Below are 21,592 nucleotides of genomic sequence, written 5' to 3'. Positions count from 1 at the left end.
GGGTCTGGAAGGTGATGCCTGGAGGTCTTAGGAGGAGTTTGCTCCTGTACTGACCCTAGCCCTGCTCTTCCACTGAACAGTGCCCCCCAGAGACCTCCAAGGCCCGCCGGGATACCCAGAGCAATGAGCTCATTGAGATCAATCCACAGTCTGAAGGCAAGGTCTACACCCGCTGCTTCTGCCTGGAGGAACCTCAAAACAGCCAGGTGGGTGGGCAGGACAGGAAGATGCCAGCACAGGCAGGCATACGTGAGATACCCCTCCCCTGAGCTGACTGACGTCTGCCACTAGGGTCAGTTGGCCATGGGCCCATGGCAGGAGGGGCACTGGAAGCCCTCCCTATTTGTACACCACCCCTAAATGATTCAAGGAGGCAGAGACAGCCCACTGGCCACCACTGGGTGGCCCTGTGCCCACCTACCTATGGGTGTTGAGAGTGGTACCATCTACCTCTGGCACTGCCTAGACCCTCATGGATGCCATCCAGACTCTTCTGATGAGGGCAGGACTAAGCTTGTCCCTCAAAGGCAGTTTCTCCAGGACAGAGGTACCTGGGATCAGAGGTCAGGTCATATTGCTTCCCCGCAGGGATGGCTCAATCTCCTGGGCCCAGGGCCAGCCAGTGCCAGACTGGTTTTACACCCAGCACCATGGCCAGCTGCCCTGCCCATTCTCAGGTTCTTTAGAGGTGGCACGGAAACCTGATTCCTCCCTTAGCCCCACCCCCTGGCTGGCAGTCTCCCTGCCCGCCTGGGCGTCCTGCCCAGCCTTGGGCTGCAGGAACACAGGATCCCATTGATGCATGGTCCTGTTTGCTCTGACATCACATGGGTGGGTGGGGGAGAAGGAGGGGGACCTGTTGGGGCAGCCACAGGGGCCTGAGCAGGCCCTCGATGCCCCAGGAGGTGCCAGATGCCAGGCTGAGGGCATACCTGGGGTCCATGCCCCCTGCCTGGGTACCCCTTTCCAGCATGAGCCCCAGAACGTCCCCCTCCTCAAGGATTTCTCTTCGCTCTGTCTGCCCAGGTGGATGCCCAGCTAACGGGAAGAATCAACCAGAAGGCAGAAAGGGGAGCAAAGGTAGAGGTGGGGTGTGGAGGACCCCACACGCCATCAGTCTGCCCTCTGTGCCCCTGTAAACCCCAGGGATAAGGTGCTCCACTCCCACTCTCCTCCCGCCTTTCCCACCTCCTGGACAGAGCTTAGGACATGTAGGTGCCAGCTCTGATCAAGAAGGACGGATGGGGGTGAGACAGATGCAGTGCCTGGCTCTCTCTAGAGTGCCCACTCCTGTTGGTTTGGGGGTAGGGGTGTTGGAAAGAGTGCTCGGCCCCCTGAGCTCCCTGCCCATTCCCACGCCCCCCACCCTTCCCTCAGGTCCATCGGGAGACAGCAGCCGATGAGGTAAGCCTCCCAAGGGACTGGCAGCAGGGGAGGTGCCAGTGTGAACCCTTTGGACCAGGCTTTGGGCACGGAGCCTCAGCATAGGGGTGCTGGCTGACTACACAGCTCCTGGCATTCCTTGGGGGCCTGATGCTGGGCCCTGTCTGCCCACTGCCTCTCCTTGGGTTGGGGGGTAGGTAGCCCTGGAGGACACTCCTGCTGAGTTGGCAGCAAAGGGCCACAGGCATCATGGGGAGAGCCCAGCCTTCAGTCACGGTGCCCTTGGATTCTGGGCCATACTCTGCCCCAGCATGCTGTGTGACCTAGAGTGTATTGCTATTCCTCTCTGGGCTTCAGTTTCCCCTTCTGAAAAACGACTGTGGGGCTGGGTGGGTGGGAAATGAGGGGTGAGGCTTGTTTTATAGGATTCGTATTTTCAGGCTCCCCTCAGATTCCACTCAAGACATGTGTGATGTTCTGTGGGCCTGATGGTGATGGAGGTGGGGAGGGCTCACCCCAGGGGCTCAGAATTGACCTCTTGGCCTGCTTTTCCCTTTCAGTGTCCACCCTGTGTCCATGGTGCCCAGGACAGCAATGTGAGTGAATGGAGGGTGTGCAGGGTGGAGCGGGCAAGAGCCGGGAATGGACGTTGCCTAGAGCTGGCTTGGCAGCCTCCTGGGTGAGGACAAGGGGGTCTTTGTACACTTTCATTCTCACTCTCTGCCCATCTCCCAGAGCCGGACTTGACCCCCACTGCCATCCCCACCAAGCCAGGGCTGTGTAGAAGAAAGCCGGTGACCTGCCTTGTCATCTGCAGTGTGTTCGGGTTCAGGGGCTGGGCAGGGGGTGGTGGCCGGCAGGACTGGGGTGGTGGCTGGCAGGACCAGGGCCTTGGTTGCTGATTCCAGCTTTGCACTCCCCACAAGGTCTCCCCCTGCTCTGGTGGAGGCTTCCTGCGTTCTCCTAGAGGCCTAGAGAAGGGGAAGAGCTGGCTCAGCACGCGGCAAGGGCTCCCACAGCATTGGTTCGGAGCCTGCTATCCCTTTCTAGCTGGCCCTGGTCCAGCCTTCCTCTGGGGGTCCAGAAGGGCAAGGAGAGGGGCTCAGTGTGAGGCCACCTGGCACCCAACTGTGCCTCTTCCATAGGCAGCAAGAGTCACCATTTTTCTGTGGTCTAACGTTCTGAGTTGACCTCCCACATTGGTCCACCAAGGGCACAACCCTGGCTCCCCTCAGCTCCAAGGCCCCCTGACTTTGAGGGATATCAGGAGTACCTCCTCTGCTCCCCACCCCCTCTTTCAATCCAGTCCCCCACCAAATCTGGTAAGGCTGATGGTCCCCAGATGTGCAGGGGTTACCATGGAAACCAAGCAGCCATGTTATCCCAGCAACTGGGAGGCAGAGCTAACCAAAGCCAGGCAGGTTAGAGGAGGTAGGTTAGACTCTCTGCAAATGTTACAGGCTGAGGAAATGGAGTCCGCTCGCTAGTTTGCCTGGGAGGCAGAGCAGGGGCTGGGATACAGGCTGCCGGTCCTGCTATCATGCTGTGTGACCCTGTCTAAATTGCTTGACTTCTCTGGGCCCCTGGTTTTCTCTCTCTACCAGAAGTGTGATGCCCTCTCCTCTGTCCCTTCAGGTGACACTTGCTCCCTCTGGCCCCAAGGTGAGTCCTAATGGAGAACAGGACATTCCTGTCCTCTTTGGCAACCCCAGCCATTCCCACAGCATGTGACCCTGTGGCTGTGTGTTTATGTCAGGGCCACCTAAGCCTGTATGTGTGTAGGGTGATTAGGTGTATGCGTGGTAGAGAAAGCAGGGAGTTGTGTGTGTACAAAGATGCTAAAAGCTGCCCTTTTCTGAGACCCTTCTGTGTCCCAGGCCCTGGGCCAGAGCTGTGCACATTTGTTACCCTTCTGAACCCTCTCAATACTCAGCCTGCAGCGTAGGTGCTATCATTTTACTTCAGGGGAAACTGAGGCCCAGCTGTGCCCACATATGTCTGACTAGGTGTGTTAGAATGATTGTGTATGGGTGTGGCTACATGCATCTTTGGGACACATGTTTGCATATGTGTGGCACACAAAGGCTGGAGTTGAACCCATGTACCTGTGGGCCTAACGAGGCCACAGAGCTTGTGAGTGACGGGGAGGGAAGCTATGCAACTGTGAATTAGGCTTGTATGTGCTGGTCAATACCGTTTTATTGATGAAGAAACTGAGGCTCAGAAAGGTGACATGACCTGCTCTGAGTGACATGCTAGCAAGTACAGGGTTTGAAGTCCGGCAGCCTGACACTCAGCCAGCGTGGGTTTCTGCCACCGTGCGTGTGTGTGTCCATACGCCTCCAGCTGTGCTGTGTGTGAGCTGATGTGCTTGGGTACGGGTGTGGGGGATGGGATACCCCCCTTGAGACTGTAGATTTGCCATATATAGTCTCTTGGGGTAGGAGAGCATGTGGATGAATGGGTGTGGAATCCACATGCTTGTGTGTGGTGGGGGGAGGGGCGGGGCAGGACACTGCTCACATGTGTGCGTATTTTCGTACCCATGTGTGGGGGATGGGTGGAGGGGGACAGGGGTGGGGAGAGCTTCCTCGAGGCTCCCATGTGCCCCCTCTGGTCCTAGCTTCCATTCTGGTTTCACTCTCAGGGAGGGAAAGGTGAGCGGGGCCTGCCTGGTCCACCAGGCTCCAAGGGAGAGAAGGGAGCACGGGTAAGTGTCTCAGCCCTGCCCGTGGCAGGACCTTTGCCAGCTGTGCCCTGGGGTGAGGTGGGATGTGAGCCATCATCTCATCATCCCAGCAGAAAGCCTGCAGCCTGGCCCAGATCAGGGGAGTGGGGTGAGGGCCAGGGTCTTTCTAGGGGTTCAGGTGTGGAAGCCCCTCTTTTCTAGGGATACTTAGGACTATGGGGTTCCCAGGCCGATCCTCCTCACAACACGTCTAGGGGACTTCCCCAGAGTTCCCACCCCTGATCCCTTGTTGCCTACCCTCAGGGCAATGACTGTGTTCGAATCTCCCCGGATGCCCCACTTCAGGTAAGACTTGGAGGTGATGCCTGCTTCAGGGCCAATATGGGGCCAGCCCCTGGGGAGGGGCTGTGGGCTTGGCAGCCCATCAGGTGACCCTCTGCCCCCGCTCAACACCATGTTCCCCTGTTCAGTGTGCAGAAGGCCCAAAGGGAGAGAAGGGGCAGTCAGGAGCTCTGGTGAGTGTGGGATCAGGGATAGGGCAGGGGTGCTGGGTCCAGGGTCCAGCCTTACCCTCCCTTCCTTCCCTCCCTTCTTTTGTCTCCCCTCCTCATCTCAGGGACCCTCAGGACTCCCAGGCTCAACAGGCGAGAAGGTAACAAGCCTGGATTTGGAGGGGCGGGTTCTAGGGAGGTCTGCAGGCTCTACAGCCATGAGCAAGGAGGAATTGGGGTTCTCTTAGGAGAGGATGTCAGTGGGCACAGAGCTGGCAGGACCCTCCTCCCCCGCCCTGGTCATCCTGCCTTGTCCAAATACCCAACCGACCTGGAGGGAAATGCCACAGATTCCCCCAGTGAGTGGCCTGGCTGGTCTGGAAGTTCTTCCTGTTGTCCACCCTCCCGTGGTGATTGAAGCCATTCACTCTCAGGGGAGACAGAGACCAGGGGTCTAGAAGGCAGTTGTCCCTCCCCCAGATGGAGCTGCCCAGCTGTCCCAGGCCTTTCCCTCATCCTGGTCACTGTGCTTCTTCCTTCCCCAGGGCCAGAAAGGCGAGAAGGGCGACGGAGGCCTCAAGGGTGTGCCGGGAAAGCCAGGCCGGGACGTAGGTGCCTGGGACCCCCTTCCCCACCACAACCCCCAGCACGGGGTCTGAGAATGCTGGGATTTAACCTTCGGAATCCAGCCTCCTCCCCTTGCTCACACAGGGTGGGGAGGGGCTGTGTCCCAGGAGGCATAAGCAGGGACAGAAAAGGACCTGAGCCCAGGCCTCCTTACTCCCAGCCTCAGAGCCCCGAACCTCTAACACCCTAAGGTTGACAATGTGCTGACCTCGGGGCACCAGGGTGGGCTCTGGTTTGGGGGAGGGGCGGGGAGGGTGGGACAGGTGGGCATTCACCTCTCCCAGTGGGTGCACTGAAACATAATACTCACTAAACACAGTACTACTAACACTCATAGCCCAAAAACTAATGACAGCCTGATCCCGTAATCTCACATGATTAGCGTGCATGATAGCCAGGCCTCAGGGCTGTTTGTACACCCTCCCCCTTATCCCCCGACAGGGCCGGCCAGGAGAGATCTGTGTCATTGGGCCCAAAGGGCAGAAGGTGAGTTGTGGATGTTTGTGGGGTGGAGATGGGGTGGCAGGGCTGGGGTAGCAGGTCTCTGATGCCCACCTTATGTCTGTGCCAGGGAGACCCTGGCTTTGTTGGGCCTGAGGGGCTGGCAGGAGAGCCCGGACCCCCTGGCCTCCCTGGACCCCCTGGGATAGGACTGCCTGGGACCCCGGTGAGTACCTCCTTGCTTCTCCTGCTGCTGTGTTTTTCTCAGAGACCCCTCTCCCACTCTGGCCAGGGAAGGAAGCGGGGAAGATAAGGCTCTGTCCCAGGAGTCCTGGCTGGAGGAGAGGGTGAGGGTAGAAGATCTCGCTGTGGTGAGAGGTCCCTGGAAACTTCCACTTGACTCTGTTTCTGCCCTCAGGGGGATCCAGGTGGCCCACCAGGCCCTAAGGGAGACAAGGTAAGCATAGATGGGAGTGCAGTCACATGGAGAGCTCCATGCTTGACAGGAAGAGACAGGAGAAGGGGCCGGGGCAGCTTCCCACAGGGGAAACAAGTCCCAGGGAGGAGGCCGGGCCTTTGGAGGAGGAGGCTGGGCTCGGCTTGGCCAGGCCCCTTGGCGGGGAGTGTCCTGTCCCCATCCCGGTGCTCATTGAGGTTGAAACCTTAGCCTGTGTTCCAGGTATAGGGATGGGCAGGTCTAAGTGTTGTAAAGACCAAAGTGGACTTTGCTGGAGGGCCCAAGCTCATTTTAGGGCCTTGTGCCTGGATGTGCAGAAAGCTCTGGAAATTTCTGTGTGTGATGCTGGGGTTTCCTTGGGGTCGCGCGGATGACCTCCTAACCTGTGCACAGTGAAGGGGCACACAGAGGCCTCATTTTCTCTCTTCCTTTGAAATGACGTGGGTTAGACATGGAGGGCAGGCAACAGGAACCGACCAAATGGGACAAATGGCGATGGGGAGATTTGGCAAAGAATGTTCTGCCATCACAGAGGGGCACGGGTGCGGAAAGGGGAATGCACCGAAGTCGCATTGGCCAGGAGGCAACCCCCTTATCCTTTCTTCTGACCACAGGGCAGCTCTGGGATCCCAGGAAAGGAAGGCCCTGGTGGGAAACCTGTGAGTGACTTCAATCCAGTGGGGGAGGGTTGCTCTTCCAAGGCCTCTGGAGGGAGGGGCTAGGTCCTCCAGCCCTCAGTTGGCACACCAGCCCTCTGCCCTGGCACTGATGCCCATTGCCTCTTTTCTAACAGGGGAAACCAGGTGTGAAGGGAGAGAAGGTGAGTCCCAGGCCTGGCTGTCCAGATTGGGGTGGGAATGGGACCCCCCTCTCTGCAAACGACAGTGACCATCAAGGGCCCTAGGCCTAGGGGTGCTGGACCTTCCTCAGGGGACCCCCACCCTTTCTTCCTCTGATGTCCATGTGCAATGAGTACATAAAGAACCTGGCTTGGGGGTGAGCTGGGTTCAAACCCTGCCTCCACCACACACATGGTTATGAAAGGTCTGAGTCAATTAGCTTGTCTCTTAGCCCAAGTTTCCGTGTCTGTCAGTGGGACACAGTCATGTTTCAAGGCTTACAGCGAGGATGTAGATCTGTGCCGCCCTGGAATCTTGTGGTGAATGAATGAGTCAGTTGAACAGGAAGCCCCAGCGGCATTCCTGCTGTCCACTTTGATGTTGGGGGTGGGGCTCTGGCAGACCCAACGTCTAAGGCTGGTATGTGCAAGAGGCCCCTTGCCTTCCCCGGGGTCTCAGCCCCACCCTGTCCACTTATTGCCTTTCCGTTCTGCTAGGGTGACCCCTGTGAAGTGTGCCCAACACTGCCTGAAGGGTTCCAGAGCTTTGTCGGACTCCCTGGAAAGCCAGGGCCCAAAGGGGAGCCTGGTGATCCTGTATCAGCCAGGGTGAGTGCCCAGGGTGACCACTGAGGGACCTCCCCCAGCACACAAAGAAACCTGGGGACATGATCATAGAGAGGAGTTGGGCAGAGGGACTGTGTACTTCTCGTGGCTACTGAGAGATTATGGGCAGAGCGTCTAGGCTCTTATGGTATTAAGGGGTCTGAACCACAGAGCTCAGGGCTGGGCTAGAGTGCCACCTCAGGTCTCCATGGCAACCTCCCAGGGGTTTCCAGGAGACTCTAGGATGCCTTTTGGGCAAGCTGGGAGGGAGCCCACCCTTATTGTGAGTGAGGCTGTGTCCTAGGATTGGGTGTGTTTTGGGGGTGGAGGAAAGGAGTGAGCAGGACTGGGTGAGCCCCCTCTCTCACAGACCCCTTCTTTCAGGACCACCCGAAAACTGTCGGACAAAAAGGCGACAGGGTACGTGCGGGAACTTTCCACTGGGGTAACTTAACCTGGCCTCATTCCCTCCCCCGCCATGCTCCTGCTTGTTATGTGGGTTGATGAACCCTGCCTCTGGGGTGCTGGCCTTGAACCCCATGGGACCCCTAGGTGTTTGGATGGTTTGCGTGTGTGACATTGCTGTCCTCGCATATTGCCAGGGAGTTTGGGGGTGCCCCATCGTGCCCTGTCTCAGCCCACAAACCTTTTTTTTTTCCCTGCAGGGAGACCCTGGCATCCAAGGCATCAAAGGAGAGAAGGTGAGGGAACCCCGCTCTCCTGGTTGCCCTCCTCTGCCTACCTGGGAGTATTTCTGATCCTTCCTCTTCTTTACACAGGGGGAGTCCTGCTTGTCCTGCAGCTCGGTTGTAGGGGCCCAGCATCTTGCATCCTCCACAGGGGCCAGTGGAGATGTGGGCTCCCCTGGCTTTGGTCTGCCTGGCCTTCCGGTGAGTGACTACTTTCTCCCAGTCCAGCCCAGTTCAGCCCATCCTTGCCATACTGGTGATCTCCTTGGCTTTTCAGATCCCAAGTCTCAGGGCAGGGATCAGGAGGGAGCGGAAGAGGCAGGTGTCCCAGGCCTGTCTCCTCGTCCCTCCCTCCGTCCCTGTGCTGCCCCAGGCTCCTTGCCCTGGAACTTCCTCTTAGCACCTCTGGCTTCAGTTGTCTAACTGAAGAAACTGTCCAGCTACCTGAAGGACACAATTCTCTTTCCGGTTATGTTTCTTTATGTTTCTCTTTCCGGTTGGACACTGGGACCCAGGGAGCCTTGGAGAGGTGGGAGTGGGGAGATGTTGAGACTCTGTCTTGGTTGTTTTTCAGGGGAAAGCTGGGTTGCCAGGGCTGAAAGGAGAGAAGGTGAGACCTGGGTTAGATGTCAGGGACACTGGGGTTTCTAGGCAGGGAGGCAGGGGAGGAGCGGCGCGGGCGGGGAATAAGGGTAATATAAACAAGAGATTCAGACGGTAAATTCACAGTAAAATTAATTTACTAGTGCTTTGCAGACTGGAGTCAAAGAATGTATTTCTGAGAGCCCTCATGTTCTGTAAGAGAATTCCTTAGTGTAGGTGTGATGATATTCTAAAACTATTAAGCACATTCAAGATTACTTTATATGGGAGGCCGAGGCGGGAGGATCACGAGGTCAGAAGATCGAGACCACCCTGGCTGACACGGTGAAACCCCGTCTCTACTAAAAATACAAAAAATTAGCCGGGTGTGCTGGCGGGCGCCAGTGGTCCCAGCTACTCGGGAGGCTGTGGCAGGAGAGTGGCGTGAACCCAGGAGGCGGAGCTTGCAGTGAGCCGAGATTGCACCTCTGCACTCCAATCTGGGTGACAGAGCGAGACTCCGTCCCCCCTCCCAAAAAAAAAAAAAACAACAAAAACAAAACAAAACAAAACAAAAAAAAAAACAAAGATTACTTTATAATACTGACAATATGTAACACTTCTTTATTGCTTATTATGTGCCGGGCACTATTCCAAATCTTGTAAGTGTGTTCACTTGTTTTGTCCTCCCAGTTTTTATGGGGTAGGTGCTCCCTTATTCCTGTTTCACAGATGAGGAAACGGAGGCACAGAAAGGCCAAGTAAATTGCCCAAAGTTACACAGGTGATTGGATGCAGAGCTGGGATTGAGCCCAGGAAGCCTAGCTCCAGAGACTGTAATCTTCATTATGCCACTGGGTCAATTTCAGTGCCTGTGTTAACGTATCTATTTATGATTGCATTGGAGACAAACGGCAGGCTTGAACTTCTAATGCAGTGTTACCCAAATGAGGGGTTCTGTGGGTGTACGAATGTTCAAGTGTGAGAAACACTGAAGTATGTGTGCAGACTCAACCCTAACAGGGGAAGCCCACGTGTCACATCGCATGTGGGGCCTTTGCACCCCCACCCCGCCTGCCGCCTCTTCCCAGCTTCTCCATCTCAGTCATCAGCTCACAGCCAGCCCCTCAAAGCCCAGCCTTACGGTCGTCCTCAGGTCCTCCACTCCTGACACTGTCCCCTCCTGCCTCTAGCCCCCCAGCGAGCCCTGACAGTTCTGCCCATGAGGGTTCTCTCACTCCTCCACTTCTCTCCATGCCCACCACTGCCATGGTAATCTGCGTTCCCATGGCCCCTCTCCTGTATGGTGGAACCTCCTCTGGCCTGCCGGTGGCCACTGCAGCCCTGCAGCAGTCCAGTTTTCATCTGGTAGTTTTTTTTTGAGACGGAGTCTCACTCTGTTGCCCAGGCTGGAGTGCAGTGGCATGATCTCTGCTCACTGCAACCTTCGTCTCCCAGGTTCAAGCTATTCTCCTGCCTCAGCCTCCCGATTTGCTGGGATTACAGCCGTGCACCACCACACTCAGCTAATTTTTGTAGTTTTCGTAGAGACGGGGTTTTGCCATGTTGGCCAGGCTGGTCTCAAACTCCTGACCTCCAGTGATCTACCCTCCTTGGCCTCCCAAAGTGCTGGGATTACAGGTGTGAGCCATCGTGCCCGGCCTTCATCCAGTAGTTTAATGTGGCTTTGTAGAAGAATCAGTATTTCCCTCCTTACAGTCCCTCTGTGACTTGCTTTCTACCATAGCTCTGCTGTGCCTCACAGGACCCCGGATGCCCCAGCCCCCATCCTTCCCACATTCATCCACTTCTTCCCCTTCTCTTCTGGTTTACCGTGCTTCAGCCATATGAACCTTCTTTCCATTATGGAATATGTCTGGACTACTCCCACCTGTCAGATTTTGTACTTGTGGTTCCCACTAGAAACATCTAGAATGTTTTTCCTTTCTACCCTCCCCCTATTCTTTCATTGGATGACCTTATTCTCATTCTTCTGGTAATAATCAGGGTTAACACCTCTCTGACCACCTCCACTTACTCTGTCTCATCACCTTGTTGATTTCCTTCATAGTACTCACCATTGTTTAAAATGATTTAGAAAGTTCTGCATGTGCAAGCTCAACAGGCATTACTGTTTGTGCTGCTCACTGCTGTCTACGCACTGCCTCAGCCTAGTGCTCCGTGTATAAAGGTGTCCAATGAAAGGCTGTTGGAAAAATGCATTCATGATTTTTGTGTTCTGAGCCAGGGCTGAGGGTGGACTGGATTCCATGAGGTGAGGCTGGGAACAGAAATAGGGCTTCTAGCCCCTGGCTGGTCACAGACTCCCTTGGGGACCTTGGAGAAAGCCCTCTTCCTCTCTGGACATGAGAGGGTAGTCTGGATATCCAAAGGGGCTGCTTTTATAGTTTTGGGTTTGCAATTGCTCTGGCACCTAGACTGCATCCCCTCTTCAATCATGGCTTTTGTGCTTTCTCTCAGGGTAACTTCGGGGAGGCAGGGCCAGCTGGCAGTCCAGTAAGTATGTTTGGGATGGCAACAGCTTGGGAGAGGACAAGGTGGGAGGGGCTGACAGGCATGGCCCCAGCAGCTGCTGGGCATTACCTGGAGCGTCTTAACATGCAGGGGCCACCAGGACCAGTGGGACCAGTAGGCATCAAAGGGGCGAAGGTGAGTCTGGGGACATTCTCCGTGCTGCAGCCTGGGTAAGCTTCCTAGACAGACACTCGTCTTGCTCGACTTCAAACCCTCTGGGGCTCCTTGCTGTCTGTTAGGCAGAGTCTGACTCCTTGGCAAGGCACGAGACCCCTGATCACTCAGCTCCACCTTTGTTTCTTTCCTGTCCTCCCTTCATCTTTCCTGAGATAACCCCTCACCCAGCAGAGGTGCAGTGTCAGACCCAGTGACATTCCCCAGCCCTAGATTCCAAACCTGGCTCAAGTGCACTAGGGCCTGGAGGACCCCCTAACCCAATGTCCTTGCCTGGCAGGGGGAGCCCTGTGAGCCGTGTCCAGCCCTGTCCAACCTTCAGGATGGGGATGTCCGTGTGGTGGCCTTGCCTGGCCCATCCGGAGAGAAGGGGGAACCTGGGCCTCCAGGCTTTGGCTTGCCAGGAAAACAGGTGAGGTGGGATATAGGCAGGGGCCTCTGGAGGGGGATGCAGGCGGGGCTTAGGACAGGGGAGGGGTCCTGCCTGGGTCTCTTGACTCCCTGGGCAGTTGGGGGTAGTGGGGAGGGTGTGGCGGGGTCAGAGTCTCTGTCTCCAGAAGGAGCTGCCCTCACAGGTCTCTGCCCTTTATCCTGGGACAGAGTATGGCAGAGTGGGCAGAAAGAGCGTCATCCTAGGACCAGAGAGACCTGGGTTCCAATCTTAGCTTTGCCTCTTACTAAGTCTTTGACTTGAGCAAGTCACTTCTCTCCACCTCTGTTTCTTGCACAGAGTAAAGCCTAGTAATGACGTGTGTGAAGTGCTTAGCAGCACACCATGGGCACTGGGGAAATGGCAGTTACCACTGTGGTTATTATCACTGTTACTGCTTTCATAGTAACGGCCAGCACTGCCACAGTGGACACTATGTGCCAGGCACTGCTGCACACGACATATTCGCTTGTCTAACCTCACAGGATCCCTATAGGGCAGAAGCCTATACTATTTTTATCATCCCCATTTGACAGCTGAAGAAACTGAGGTACAGAGATAGATGAGCTAATTTGCCCATGTCACCCAGGCAAGGAGTCTGGCACAAATCTCTCCTCTGACCCTGGGCAATAATGCTTCACTGGCACGAAAGCAGAGATTTGGTTTTGTTTATTTACTGTTGTATGCCCCGAACTGATGTGGTGCCAGGCACTTCAGGGTGGCTGGTATGAGTGAGCGGGTGCTGGAAATTCTTTCTCCTCAGGGCAAGGCTGGAGAGCGTGGACTGAAGGGGCAGAAGGTGAGAGGGCCTCTGTGGGCATGGGGGTGGGCACAGCATCCTCTCAGATCCCCTCCTTGCCTCCTTTTCCTCCTTCCCTAGCCCTGAACCCTCAGCCCCAGCAAAGGACCGTGAGTGCCTGCTGGTCCCAGGGGCAACTTGCCCCCGGCTGGGCTGGCCTTGCCTTCCTTGAACTCCGCTCCTTACAGGGTGATGCTGGGAATCCCGGAGACCCTGGAACACCGGGAACCACAGGGCGGCCAGGACTGTCAGGAGAGCCTGGAGTTCGGGGCCCTGCGGGGCCAAAAGGAGAAAAGGTTAGTCAGGTGGGGTGGTTGGGGTCAGGGGAGTTTGCTGCATAAAAAAATCAGGTGGCGCACCAGTGAGGGAAGGACTGCAGGGCCAGCTGGGGCCTTAACAGCTGTCAGAGTCACTGAGTGGAGGCTCCTCAGGGCTTCTCCTCTGCTAGGAGTGTCAGGGGCCTGTTTTGATTTCCCAGGCTGAGGTGGGAGCATTCAAGGGGCAGAGTGTTCAGAGGGGTGCAGGGTATCCTGGCCTGGGTGCCAGCGCTGGCTCATGGGCTCCAGGCTGTACCCATCTTTGACCAGGGTGATGGCTGCACTGCCTGCCCCAGCCTGCAGGGGACAGTGACAGATGTGGCAGGACGGCCTGGGCAGCCCGGCCCCAAAGGAGAACCGGGTCCCGAAGGCATGGGCCGACCTGGTAAACCCGTGAGTTGCCTGCCCTCTGGCCCTTCCCTGCCTGGGCTTTGCCTCCTCTCCCTCCTGTCCCCCTTTCCCCTGCAGGGACTCCATGGGCCACCTTGTGCCTTTTAGGGCCAACCCGGTCTACCAGGAGTACAAGGGCCCCCAGGTCTGAAGGGCATGCAGGTATGTGTGAGTCTTGGGGCCCTGGGCTGCAGCTACGTGAGGGCAAGGGGTGGGATAGACCGATCCATGGGGGCAGTGGGCCTGGAGTGGGAAATGGAGGCAGGGTACAGGGCAGGGAGAAGCTGGGGGAGAAGGGGCTGGGGAGAAGGGTGAAGGGTGACTGGGGAACCTCGAGCCAGGGACTGTCCTTCTGCCTCTTCAGGGAGAGCCAGGGCCTCCAGGAAGGGAAGTCCAGGGACCCCAGGTGAGTCTCTAGCCTTGCCTTTGCCTGTCCCCTCAACACTTCTATTAGCCAACTACCTAATTCCATCCACTCCCAAACTGCAGGGCTCTGCCTGCCCCCAGATGCACAGGACTTAGTTCTGGGACCAGGAGTCAGGCCATAACCCTGGCCTGCTGTTGCTTCTGTCAGGGACTTACCTTTGACCCCAGCCTCTCTGACCCTCAGGGTCTCCTTGGGGAGCTCTTCTGAATTTGGGCTGGTAGATGCCCCACCCAGACCAGGTCTGCCGGTGTGGCAGGGCCAGAGGAACAGGTTGGCTGTGGCTGCTGTGTGCTAGTCTGCCCTTTCTGACTTGCAGGGGGAGCCTGGAGCCCCGGGTTTGCCTGGCATTCAGGTACGTCTGCCTGAGTCCTGGAGGAGGATAGCAGGCGAGAGGGCCATTCTAGGATATGGGTTAACTAACTGTGCTTCCATCTGCAGGGACTTCCGGGACCTCGGGGACCACCTGGCCCCACTGGAGAGAAGGGTGCCCAGGTGAGCCTCTGCCTCCATGGGCATTGGGCCTGCAGTATTCCAGAGTGTCCCAGCAGCAGGCACAGGGGACACAGGGGCCAAGTGCTGCCTATCAGAGGGCTGCCTAAGACCTGTCGGGATGTGTCTTACCTGCTGGGTTGTAGCTGGCTTCCAATTCTGCCCCTGCAACCTTTGTACCCTCTCTTATACAGGGATCTCCAGGGGTGAAAGGAGCCACCGGACCCGTGGGACCTCCTGGGGCCAGTGTCTCTGGGCCTCCGGTAAGTCTCTGTGCTCCATTCTGGTGGTGTTGCTGGAACGAAGGATGTTTCTGCTGGGAAGAGGGCATGGAGCTGACCCTGCCCATCCCAGCAGCACAGGGCATGGGAGGAGAGAGGCCTCAGCCCAGCCTCAGACAAGGAAGACCTCACTCCTTTAAGGGAATGCTTGAATAATACAATAATGTTCACCACCATTTTTTGAGCAGTGATCATGCTGAGGTCCTGTGCTAAGCTCTAAACACAGAAATTCATGTCATCCTCACATCAGCCCTGTAAGGGAACTCACTTCATAGATCAGGAAATTGAAGGTCAGAGGGTGAGGAGGCAGAGCCACGGACTTCAACCTAGGCCTGTCTGACTCAAAGCCCATCCCTAGTCATTAGGGACATGTGAACCGGTGCTGCCCAGTACAACTGTCTATGAGGATGGAAACGCTGTGTTCGGCACAACCACAGGTGGCTGTTGAGCGCACCTGAAATGCAGCTAGTGTGACTGAGGAACTCAGTTTTAAGTGACATTTAATTTTAATTAATTTAAATTTAAATAGCCCCATGTGGCTATGGACTACAGTATCAGACAGCACAGATCCAGACCAGCAACTACTTCCAGTGTAATTGGAAAGACCTTCCCTTTGTACTATTCCCCCAGTGGCTCCCATGTTTTAAAAGACGTGTCTATTGAACAAATTGCACGGATTAAGTAATCATAAGTGCATTTTCTCATTTTTAGTCATCAAAGACCTGTGTAGTCGTCAGCTTCTACTCCACATGAACCTGCTAGAATTTTACCAGATAATCTAATTGCAGCCTAAATCAAAGGCATGCTACCTTTCAGCCAGTCTGTTCCATGCCAGGTGGTGGGCAAATGCGTAATTTGTCTTGGGCTTTTGTTAATGTTAAAAATAGCCCAGTGAACTGTATCCTCTTCTATCTTTGCGGATCCCTGGAGAAATTCTAGTTCCAGTTTGGGATTCACTGATAGGAGAGTGCACCAACGTCCAAAGCGGGCGGGGACTCGCCCAAGTCCACACAGCCAGTCTCTATTGCCCCGCAGAGCTGGACAGCCAGGATTCCTGCCTGTCCCAGGGAGCCCCAGGGCAGAATGAAAGACGTGGGCCAGGTCCTCAGGGAGCTTTAAGTCCCAAGTGTGAAGGTGGAGGAGCCTACATGAAGGAGCTATGGGAACGCCCTGTGTGGCCAGGCTGGCCTCTCCTGGCCTGAGCAGACTCCATGCCGTTGTCCAAGCTGCTTGCCTTTCCAGGAGAATGTTCCAGACCTCTCCTCATGCTGAATTCCATCCAGCAGGCTTCCCGTCCTCAGCCGCACACTTGCTAGGGGTGTGACCTTAGGCAAGTGACAGCTTCTCAAAGTCTCCAGTTTTTTGTGGATAAAAAAGGGGCTGAAATCCCCTTCTCCCAGTTAGGTCAACAGACACAACTTTTGTGATAGGGAGAAAGTGTATCAAGCACTAAAGAGAGAGAGGAGAGAGCAGAGACTTCAGGCTACACACGCCTGGCTGCAGCTGGCTGCTGGGTCTATCATGAAGTTTCTTTAAGGCTCAGTTTCCTCACCTGAAAACCAGAACAATACTGTCCTGCTGGACTGGGAGAGGGGATTCCATTCAATGTTCCCTGACGGGTACTTGGCCCGGTGGCTGGCACCCAGATGTGCTCAGGAAATGCCAGTCTTCTTCCTTGTTCGGCACCTCAGTCTGCTCCTCTGGAACATGGGCCCTGGGCCCTGGGTGCCAGAGGAGCCTGGCGCTGCTTCTGTTTGTCCTACAGCCTCTTTCTGCAGCAGGCCAGATGGCTGGCCGCTGCCCAGTCTCACCCTCTGACTCTGGGCTCTCTCCCTTCAGGGCCGTGATGGGCAGCAAGGACAGACGGGACCCAGAGGGACACCAGTGAGTACAGTGTCTCGGGACAGCAGGAAGCCATGGCTGGCCCTGCCTCGGCACCCATATCTGCTCACCTTTCTGTGTTTCTTCCCTGCAGGGTGAAAAGGGACCACGAGGAGAGAAGGTGAGTTCCAAGGGCCTGTGACCCATACGCTGGGGGGTTAGCAGCCCCTCCAGCCTTCCCACCACGAATCAGGGGAGCCTGTGCACATGAAGCTGCCTTGGACTGGAGGATGGGGGTGGAGGAGGCAACCTGGGCTCCTTCCTACCCCCAGCTCCCTGGTTTCAGGGGCTCCACATATCCCTAACTTCACCTGGTTGCTGGCCTGAGACTCAACCAGGATTATGGGAGACTGGAAAACTCCAAGGCCCCCTTAGGAGGGCAGCTGCATTTTCAAATGGGGGCTGAGTCAGAGGATGGGGCAGGAAGTGAGCTGGGAAGGGCTAGTGGTGAGAGGGCAGAGAGGTGAGGGGCCCCTGAGAGAAGGGCATGGAAGCCAGGGGAGCGGGGCTGCAGTTGTACTGAAGACGAGATTACCTGCATGGCAGCAGACAAGGTTATAACTGATGACTGTAACAGCAGGACCATGGTTTGCTGAATAATCTCCATGCGACAGGACCCCTGTATACACGAATCCATTTTGTCTTCCTGAGACTCCGTGCGCCTGTAATGACTGTTCCCATTTTACAGGCGAGGAGGCTGAGGTGCAGAGAGGTTGAACAGGTTGCCCAAGGGCAACATCATATGAGGCCGATCCTGGATTGAAACCCTGGCCTCTCCATCTCTAGAGCCCCATGCCTCTCGGATGTCCATTTCAAGAGGCCCTTTGTCTTCGTCCATGTCTCACAAAGGCTCTTGTCTTTTCAGGGTGAGCCAGGGGAGTGCTCCTGCCCCTCTCGAGGAGACCTCGTCTTCTCTGGCATGCCGGTAAGTGGCACTGTGAGAGCCTTCCCCCAGCCCGGGGGAGAGGAGCAGCTTCAGCCTCGTCTGGTGCCCAGGGTGCAAGGGCTCCGCAGGGCCGCACACCCCAGCCATCCGCCTCTCCACGCAGCCCCACGCTTGGTGTAGACGTTGCCTATAACCTCTCCCCTTCTTTTGCGACCCCCACTCCCACCCAGGGTGCTCCGGGACTTTGGATGGGCAGCTCCTGGCAGCCGGGCCCGCAGGTGTGTCGCTTGTCTCCTCTTGTCCGCCAGCACCCCACGGCTTGTCCACCCTAAACAGCTGCTCTCAGCCATGGGGCAGAGCTCTTTGCTGGCTCTGACTCTTCCCTCTCTCCCTCAGGGTCCACCAGGTATTCCTGGACCACCAGGCCCCCCTGGAGTGCCCGGGCTGCAGGTAAAGGGGGAGAAGAGAAGGAGGAGTTTGGGTGGCAGAGCTCATGTGGTCAGGGTGGCTGCTCCAGGCTGGACCCCAAGGACGCTTCTCCCCCACCCCAAAAACACAGACATGCCATTTCTCATTCCTCTATTCAGCTGCCTACCAGGGTGGCAAGGAGGGCCCACTGAGCCTCTCGGCCAGGCTCTGCACTCCCAGCACGGTTTCAAGGAATGCCCTGTTGCATCAGCTGTCAGGAATCCACAATCTGGGTCAGATAAAAATCCCTTACCCTGGTACAGAGCCCGGCCCACTGTTTTGGAGCAGCATTCAACACTCATTCATGCAACACGTGTTTTTGCACATTTGCTATTTTTCCAGTTTTAAGTGCTGTGAATACAGTAGTGGCTAAAAATAAAAGCCCCTGCCCTCTTGAAGCTTATATTCAGTAGGAAAGACAGACAATAAGCAAGATAAATAAATAAAATATAGTGTGTTAGAAAGTGATATGTACGAAGGAGAAAGGTAAAGAAGGGAGTGAGGATAGAAAATGGGACGAGGGCAGGAGAAGTATTTGCAAAATGTACTGAAAAGAAGGTAACGTTTGAATCAAAACTGAAAGGAGATGAGGAGAGAAGCTGTGAGGGAGAGGCTTTGTGGCAGAGAAAGCAGCCAGTGCAAAGGCCCAGAGGTGGGAATGTGCCTGATGTGTTTGGGGAATTGCAAGGAAGCCAGAGATAGTGAGGGGAGAGCATTAGGAGCCAAGATCTGTGTGACACTGTGAATAAAGGGTACATTCCAGAGCCAGGCAGCCTGAACTTGAATCCCGGCTCTGCCTTGTGCTAGCTGTGTGATGGTAGGCAAGTTCCTTAACCTCTCTGTGTCTCACTGTCCTCTTCTGCTAAGTGCACCTAACTCATAGGGCTTTTGTGAGTATTAAACAAGTTAATGCATGTGAAGTGTATAGAATTGTGCCTATGACTATTATACATTATTTATATGACAAATGCTTAGAAGGCATTAGCTATCATTATTATGATGACGAGTACTATTACTATTTTACATCCATTCTTTCATTCATTTGAGCCTTACATAAAAAGCCCCAACAGGAAGGCAGTGTTATTATTCCTAAGTCACAGCTGGACAAGCTGAGGCTCTGAGAGACGAAGTATCTTGTCTAAGGCCACCCAATTAGGAATTGACAATGCTGGACTGGGGCTTCCCCATGCAAGGCCATTTTTGCCTTCTTCTGATGCCTTTCAGGACAGTTCCCAGTGGTTTGCATACCAAGCCATGTTTTCCAGAGGTTCTAGGTGGCATAGACACCACCGTCTGTGTGTCTGGCTCCCAGCTCCTAAGAGAGTGATTCTCACCTGAAGAAGCAGGGCAGCATCACAGGGAAGCTTTTTACAAGCTACTCCTCCTTGCCCCAATGATTTGATACATTTCGTATCTTCCCTCCCCGCTCCCGCTACCTTGGCACACCTCCCCTGCCACCGTGGGCTGGGAGTCTGCTCTAGTGAGCCACTGTTGCTGATGGGAGTCTCTGCCAGGATCCCAATTCTCTCTACCCCATTGGAAGTGCTGAACTAGAGCCCAGGCCACATATTTGCAGCCACACATTTGCCGAGTGTCTGGGGCTTCCTGCCACACTGCCAGGAAGCAGGATTCTGTCTGCAGAGGGCTTGCAGTTTCCTTGGGGAAGCATAAGAGTCATTTCAAAGTGACCCATTAATAAGTGAGAGCTGATGTAGCGTGAACCCTGCCAAGACATGCTGGGGAATGAGGCAGAAAAGAGTGACTGCTGAGTCTGGTCCCAGGCACCAGAGTCCTCGCCTAGTGCCAGCGCGTGAGACCAAGCCGAGGCTGCTGCTGACAGGCACCTGCCCCATGCCAGGTGGGATCCAGAAGGGCCGAGCAGCTCCTTTATTGAAGTATAGACACAGGCTCAGGGATGTACAGCACTTACTCATCCAAGGCCGTATAGTCCCAGTGCTTAGTTATCTTATTTCATCTCAATCCATTTCACAGAGGAGGAAGCTGAGGCACTGAGGTCAAGAAAGTTGCCTGAGGCAACTAGTAGGTCATTGAGCCTAGGTTTCAATTCTGGCTGCACTTCGCTTCCACAGTAGGACAGCAGGTAGAACATTTAGTTCTGGGAGGTTGGGTAAACAATTACAAAACATCAGGCCTGAACTAACACACTGGCCATGGAGAGGGGAGCAGGGGATGAATAATGATTTAGGGCATAATAATCAACATGTTTGGGCCGTCGTGGTGGCTCATGCCTGTAATCCCAGCACTTTGGGAGGCCGAGGTCGGCGGATCATTTGAGGTCAGGAGTTCGAGACCAGCCTGGCCAACATGGCAAAACCCCATCTCTACTAAAAATACAAAAAGAATTAACCAGGTTTTGTGGCACATGCCTGTAATCCCAGCTACTTGGGAGGCTGAGGCAGGAGAATTACTTGAACCCAGGAAGTGGAGGTTTCGATGAGCTGAGATTGCACCACTGCACTCCAGCCTGGGAGACAGAGTGATACATCTCAAAATAAATAAATAAATAAATAAATAAATAAATAAATAAAAATAGTTCACATGTTCAAGGCATTTTCCCTGTGCCAGGCACTGCTCTAAGCCCTGATGGTGCACGGAGATGCCAGCAGGGCTGGATAGTGGCTGGCTCCAGGTCTGACCCAGGCTTGGTAGAGTCTGCCTGGAAATTGCTCGGGGGCTGGTGATATGTTCCATTGCTGGGAGCTGGGACTTGAAGGGAGGCCATATCTCAGAGTGCGCCAAGGAAATCCTGTGCAGGGAGGAGCAGGCTGAGCAGCAGTGCATTCACTCAACACGTACTTAATGCGCACCTCCTCCATGTCGGGCACTGGGGATTCAAAATGGAACATACTCCCTGCCTCCATGGAGTGTTTAATATGCAAATGTGCCTCAGGAATCTGCAAGGGGAACAGTGTCCGGATGACATGCATCTAACCTAACCATCCTTGCAGCCATTGTCTCCTTGAAGCCTCACCATAAACTATCCCTGTTTTACAGATAAGGAAACTGAGGCATAGAATTTCTTCCCCCAAATAAATTGCCAAAAGTTACACAGGTAGTCAGAATTTTGTATCTAGATGAATCTGACTGGCAAGCACCCACCCTTGCTGTGTCCGTGAATGTTCTGGGGATGTCTGTTGAGGACTGATGCTGGAATCGTGGTTAAGAGAGGGATTAGAAGCCAGTGATCCTCGCTCTGGACCTCAGCTCTGTGCCTTGCTCAACTTGTGACCTTTGGCAAGTACTTACTCTGGGTTCTCTTTTTTCTTTTTGAGATTGCCCAGACTAAAGTTTAGTGGTATGATCTTGGCTCACTGCAACCTCCATCTCCCAGGTTCAAGTGATTCTCCTGCCTCAGCCTCCCGTGTATCTGGGACCACAGGTACACACCACCAAGCCCTGCTAATTTTTGTATTTTCAGTAGAGACAGAGTTTCGCCATGTTGGCCAGGCTAGTCTTGAACTCCTGGCCTCAGGTGATCCGCCCGCCTCAGCCTCCCAAAGTGCTAGGATTGCAGGTGTGAGCCGCCGCACCCGGCCTCCTCTGGATTTTTTGTGCTATTTTTAAGATGGAGATAACAGTACCTAGTTCAACAAGATAACTGTGATGATTAAATGAGAAAGTAGGCTGGGTGTGGTGGCTCATGCCTATAATTCCAACATTTTGAGAGGCCGAGGTGGGAGGATCACTTAAG

The 21,592-nt window shown here is 55.1% G+C and overlaps 1 protein-coding gene across 7 annotated transcripts in view; it reads left to right on the top strand.

Annotated features, from left to right (window-relative positions):
• COL16A1 (collagen type XVI alpha 1 chain) overlaps positions 1 to 21,592 on the top strand; it is a 52,250-nt gene that overhangs the window by 6,957 nt on the left and 23,701 nt on the right. For 4 of the 7 annotated variants that reach the window (XM_009203592.4, XM_017959137.3, XM_009203596.4 and 1 more), the window contains 36 exons: positions 81 to 206; positions 1,027 to 1,080; positions 1,378 to 1,404; positions 1,944 to 1,979; positions 3,019 to 3,045; positions 4,031 to 4,093; positions 4,376 to 4,417; positions 4,543 to 4,587; positions 4,689 to 4,724; positions 5,109 to 5,171; positions 5,632 to 5,676; positions 5,762 to 5,857; positions 6,050 to 6,088; positions 6,703 to 6,747; positions 6,882 to 6,908; positions 7,425 to 7,535; positions 7,917 to 7,952; positions 8,198 to 8,233; positions 8,312 to 8,422; positions 8,796 to 8,831; positions 11,285 to 11,320; positions 11,429 to 11,473; positions 11,793 to 11,924; positions 12,706 to 12,741; positions 12,930 to 13,037; positions 13,329 to 13,451; positions 13,557 to 13,610; positions 13,813 to 13,854; positions 14,192 to 14,227; positions 14,314 to 14,367; positions 14,559 to 14,627; positions 16,485 to 16,529; positions 16,621 to 16,647; positions 17,392 to 17,451; positions 17,643 to 17,690; positions 17,809 to 17,862. In XM_009203592.4, the coding sequence (XP_009201856.2) occupies positions 81 to 206; positions 1,027 to 1,080; positions 1,378 to 1,404; positions 1,944 to 1,979; positions 3,019 to 3,045; positions 4,031 to 4,093; positions 4,376 to 4,417; positions 4,543 to 4,587; positions 4,689 to 4,724; positions 5,109 to 5,171; positions 5,632 to 5,676; positions 5,762 to 5,857; positions 6,050 to 6,088; positions 6,703 to 6,747; positions 6,882 to 6,908; positions 7,425 to 7,535; positions 7,917 to 7,952; positions 8,198 to 8,233; positions 8,312 to 8,422; positions 8,796 to 8,831; positions 11,285 to 11,320; positions 11,429 to 11,473; positions 11,793 to 11,924; positions 12,706 to 12,741; positions 12,930 to 13,037; positions 13,329 to 13,451; positions 13,557 to 13,610; positions 13,813 to 13,854; positions 14,192 to 14,227; positions 14,314 to 14,367; positions 14,559 to 14,627; positions 16,485 to 16,529; positions 16,621 to 16,647; positions 17,392 to 17,451; positions 17,643 to 17,690; positions 17,809 to 17,862 (2,070 nt within the window). Of the gene's footprint in view, positions 1 to 80; positions 207 to 1,026; positions 1,081 to 1,377; positions 1,405 to 1,943; positions 2,063 to 3,018; positions 3,046 to 4,030; positions 4,094 to 4,375; positions 4,418 to 4,542; positions 4,588 to 4,688; positions 4,725 to 5,108; positions 5,172 to 5,631; positions 5,677 to 5,761; positions 5,858 to 6,049; positions 6,089 to 6,702; positions 6,748 to 6,881; positions 6,909 to 7,424; positions 7,536 to 7,916; positions 7,953 to 8,197; positions 8,234 to 8,311; positions 8,423 to 8,795; positions 8,832 to 11,284; positions 11,321 to 11,428; positions 11,474 to 11,792; positions 11,925 to 12,705; positions 12,742 to 12,929; positions 13,038 to 13,328; positions 13,452 to 13,556; positions 13,611 to 13,812; positions 13,855 to 14,191; positions 14,228 to 14,313; positions 14,368 to 14,558; positions 14,628 to 16,484; positions 16,530 to 16,620; positions 16,648 to 17,391; positions 17,452 to 17,642; positions 17,691 to 17,808; positions 17,863 to 21,592 lie in introns of those variants that run through there. The other 3 variants (XM_009203604.4, XM_009203600.4, XM_009203621.3) reach the window with 2 other exon arrangements.

The sequence above is a fragment of the Papio anubis genome, chromosome 1 (assembly GCF_008728515.1).
Source record: "Papio anubis isolate 15944 chromosome 1, Panubis1.0, whole genome shotgun sequence".
NCBI classification, from domain to species: Eukaryota; Metazoa; Chordata; class Mammalia; order Primates; family Cercopithecidae; genus Papio; species Papio anubis.
This window is presented reverse-complemented; position numbering and strand designations above follow the sequence as displayed.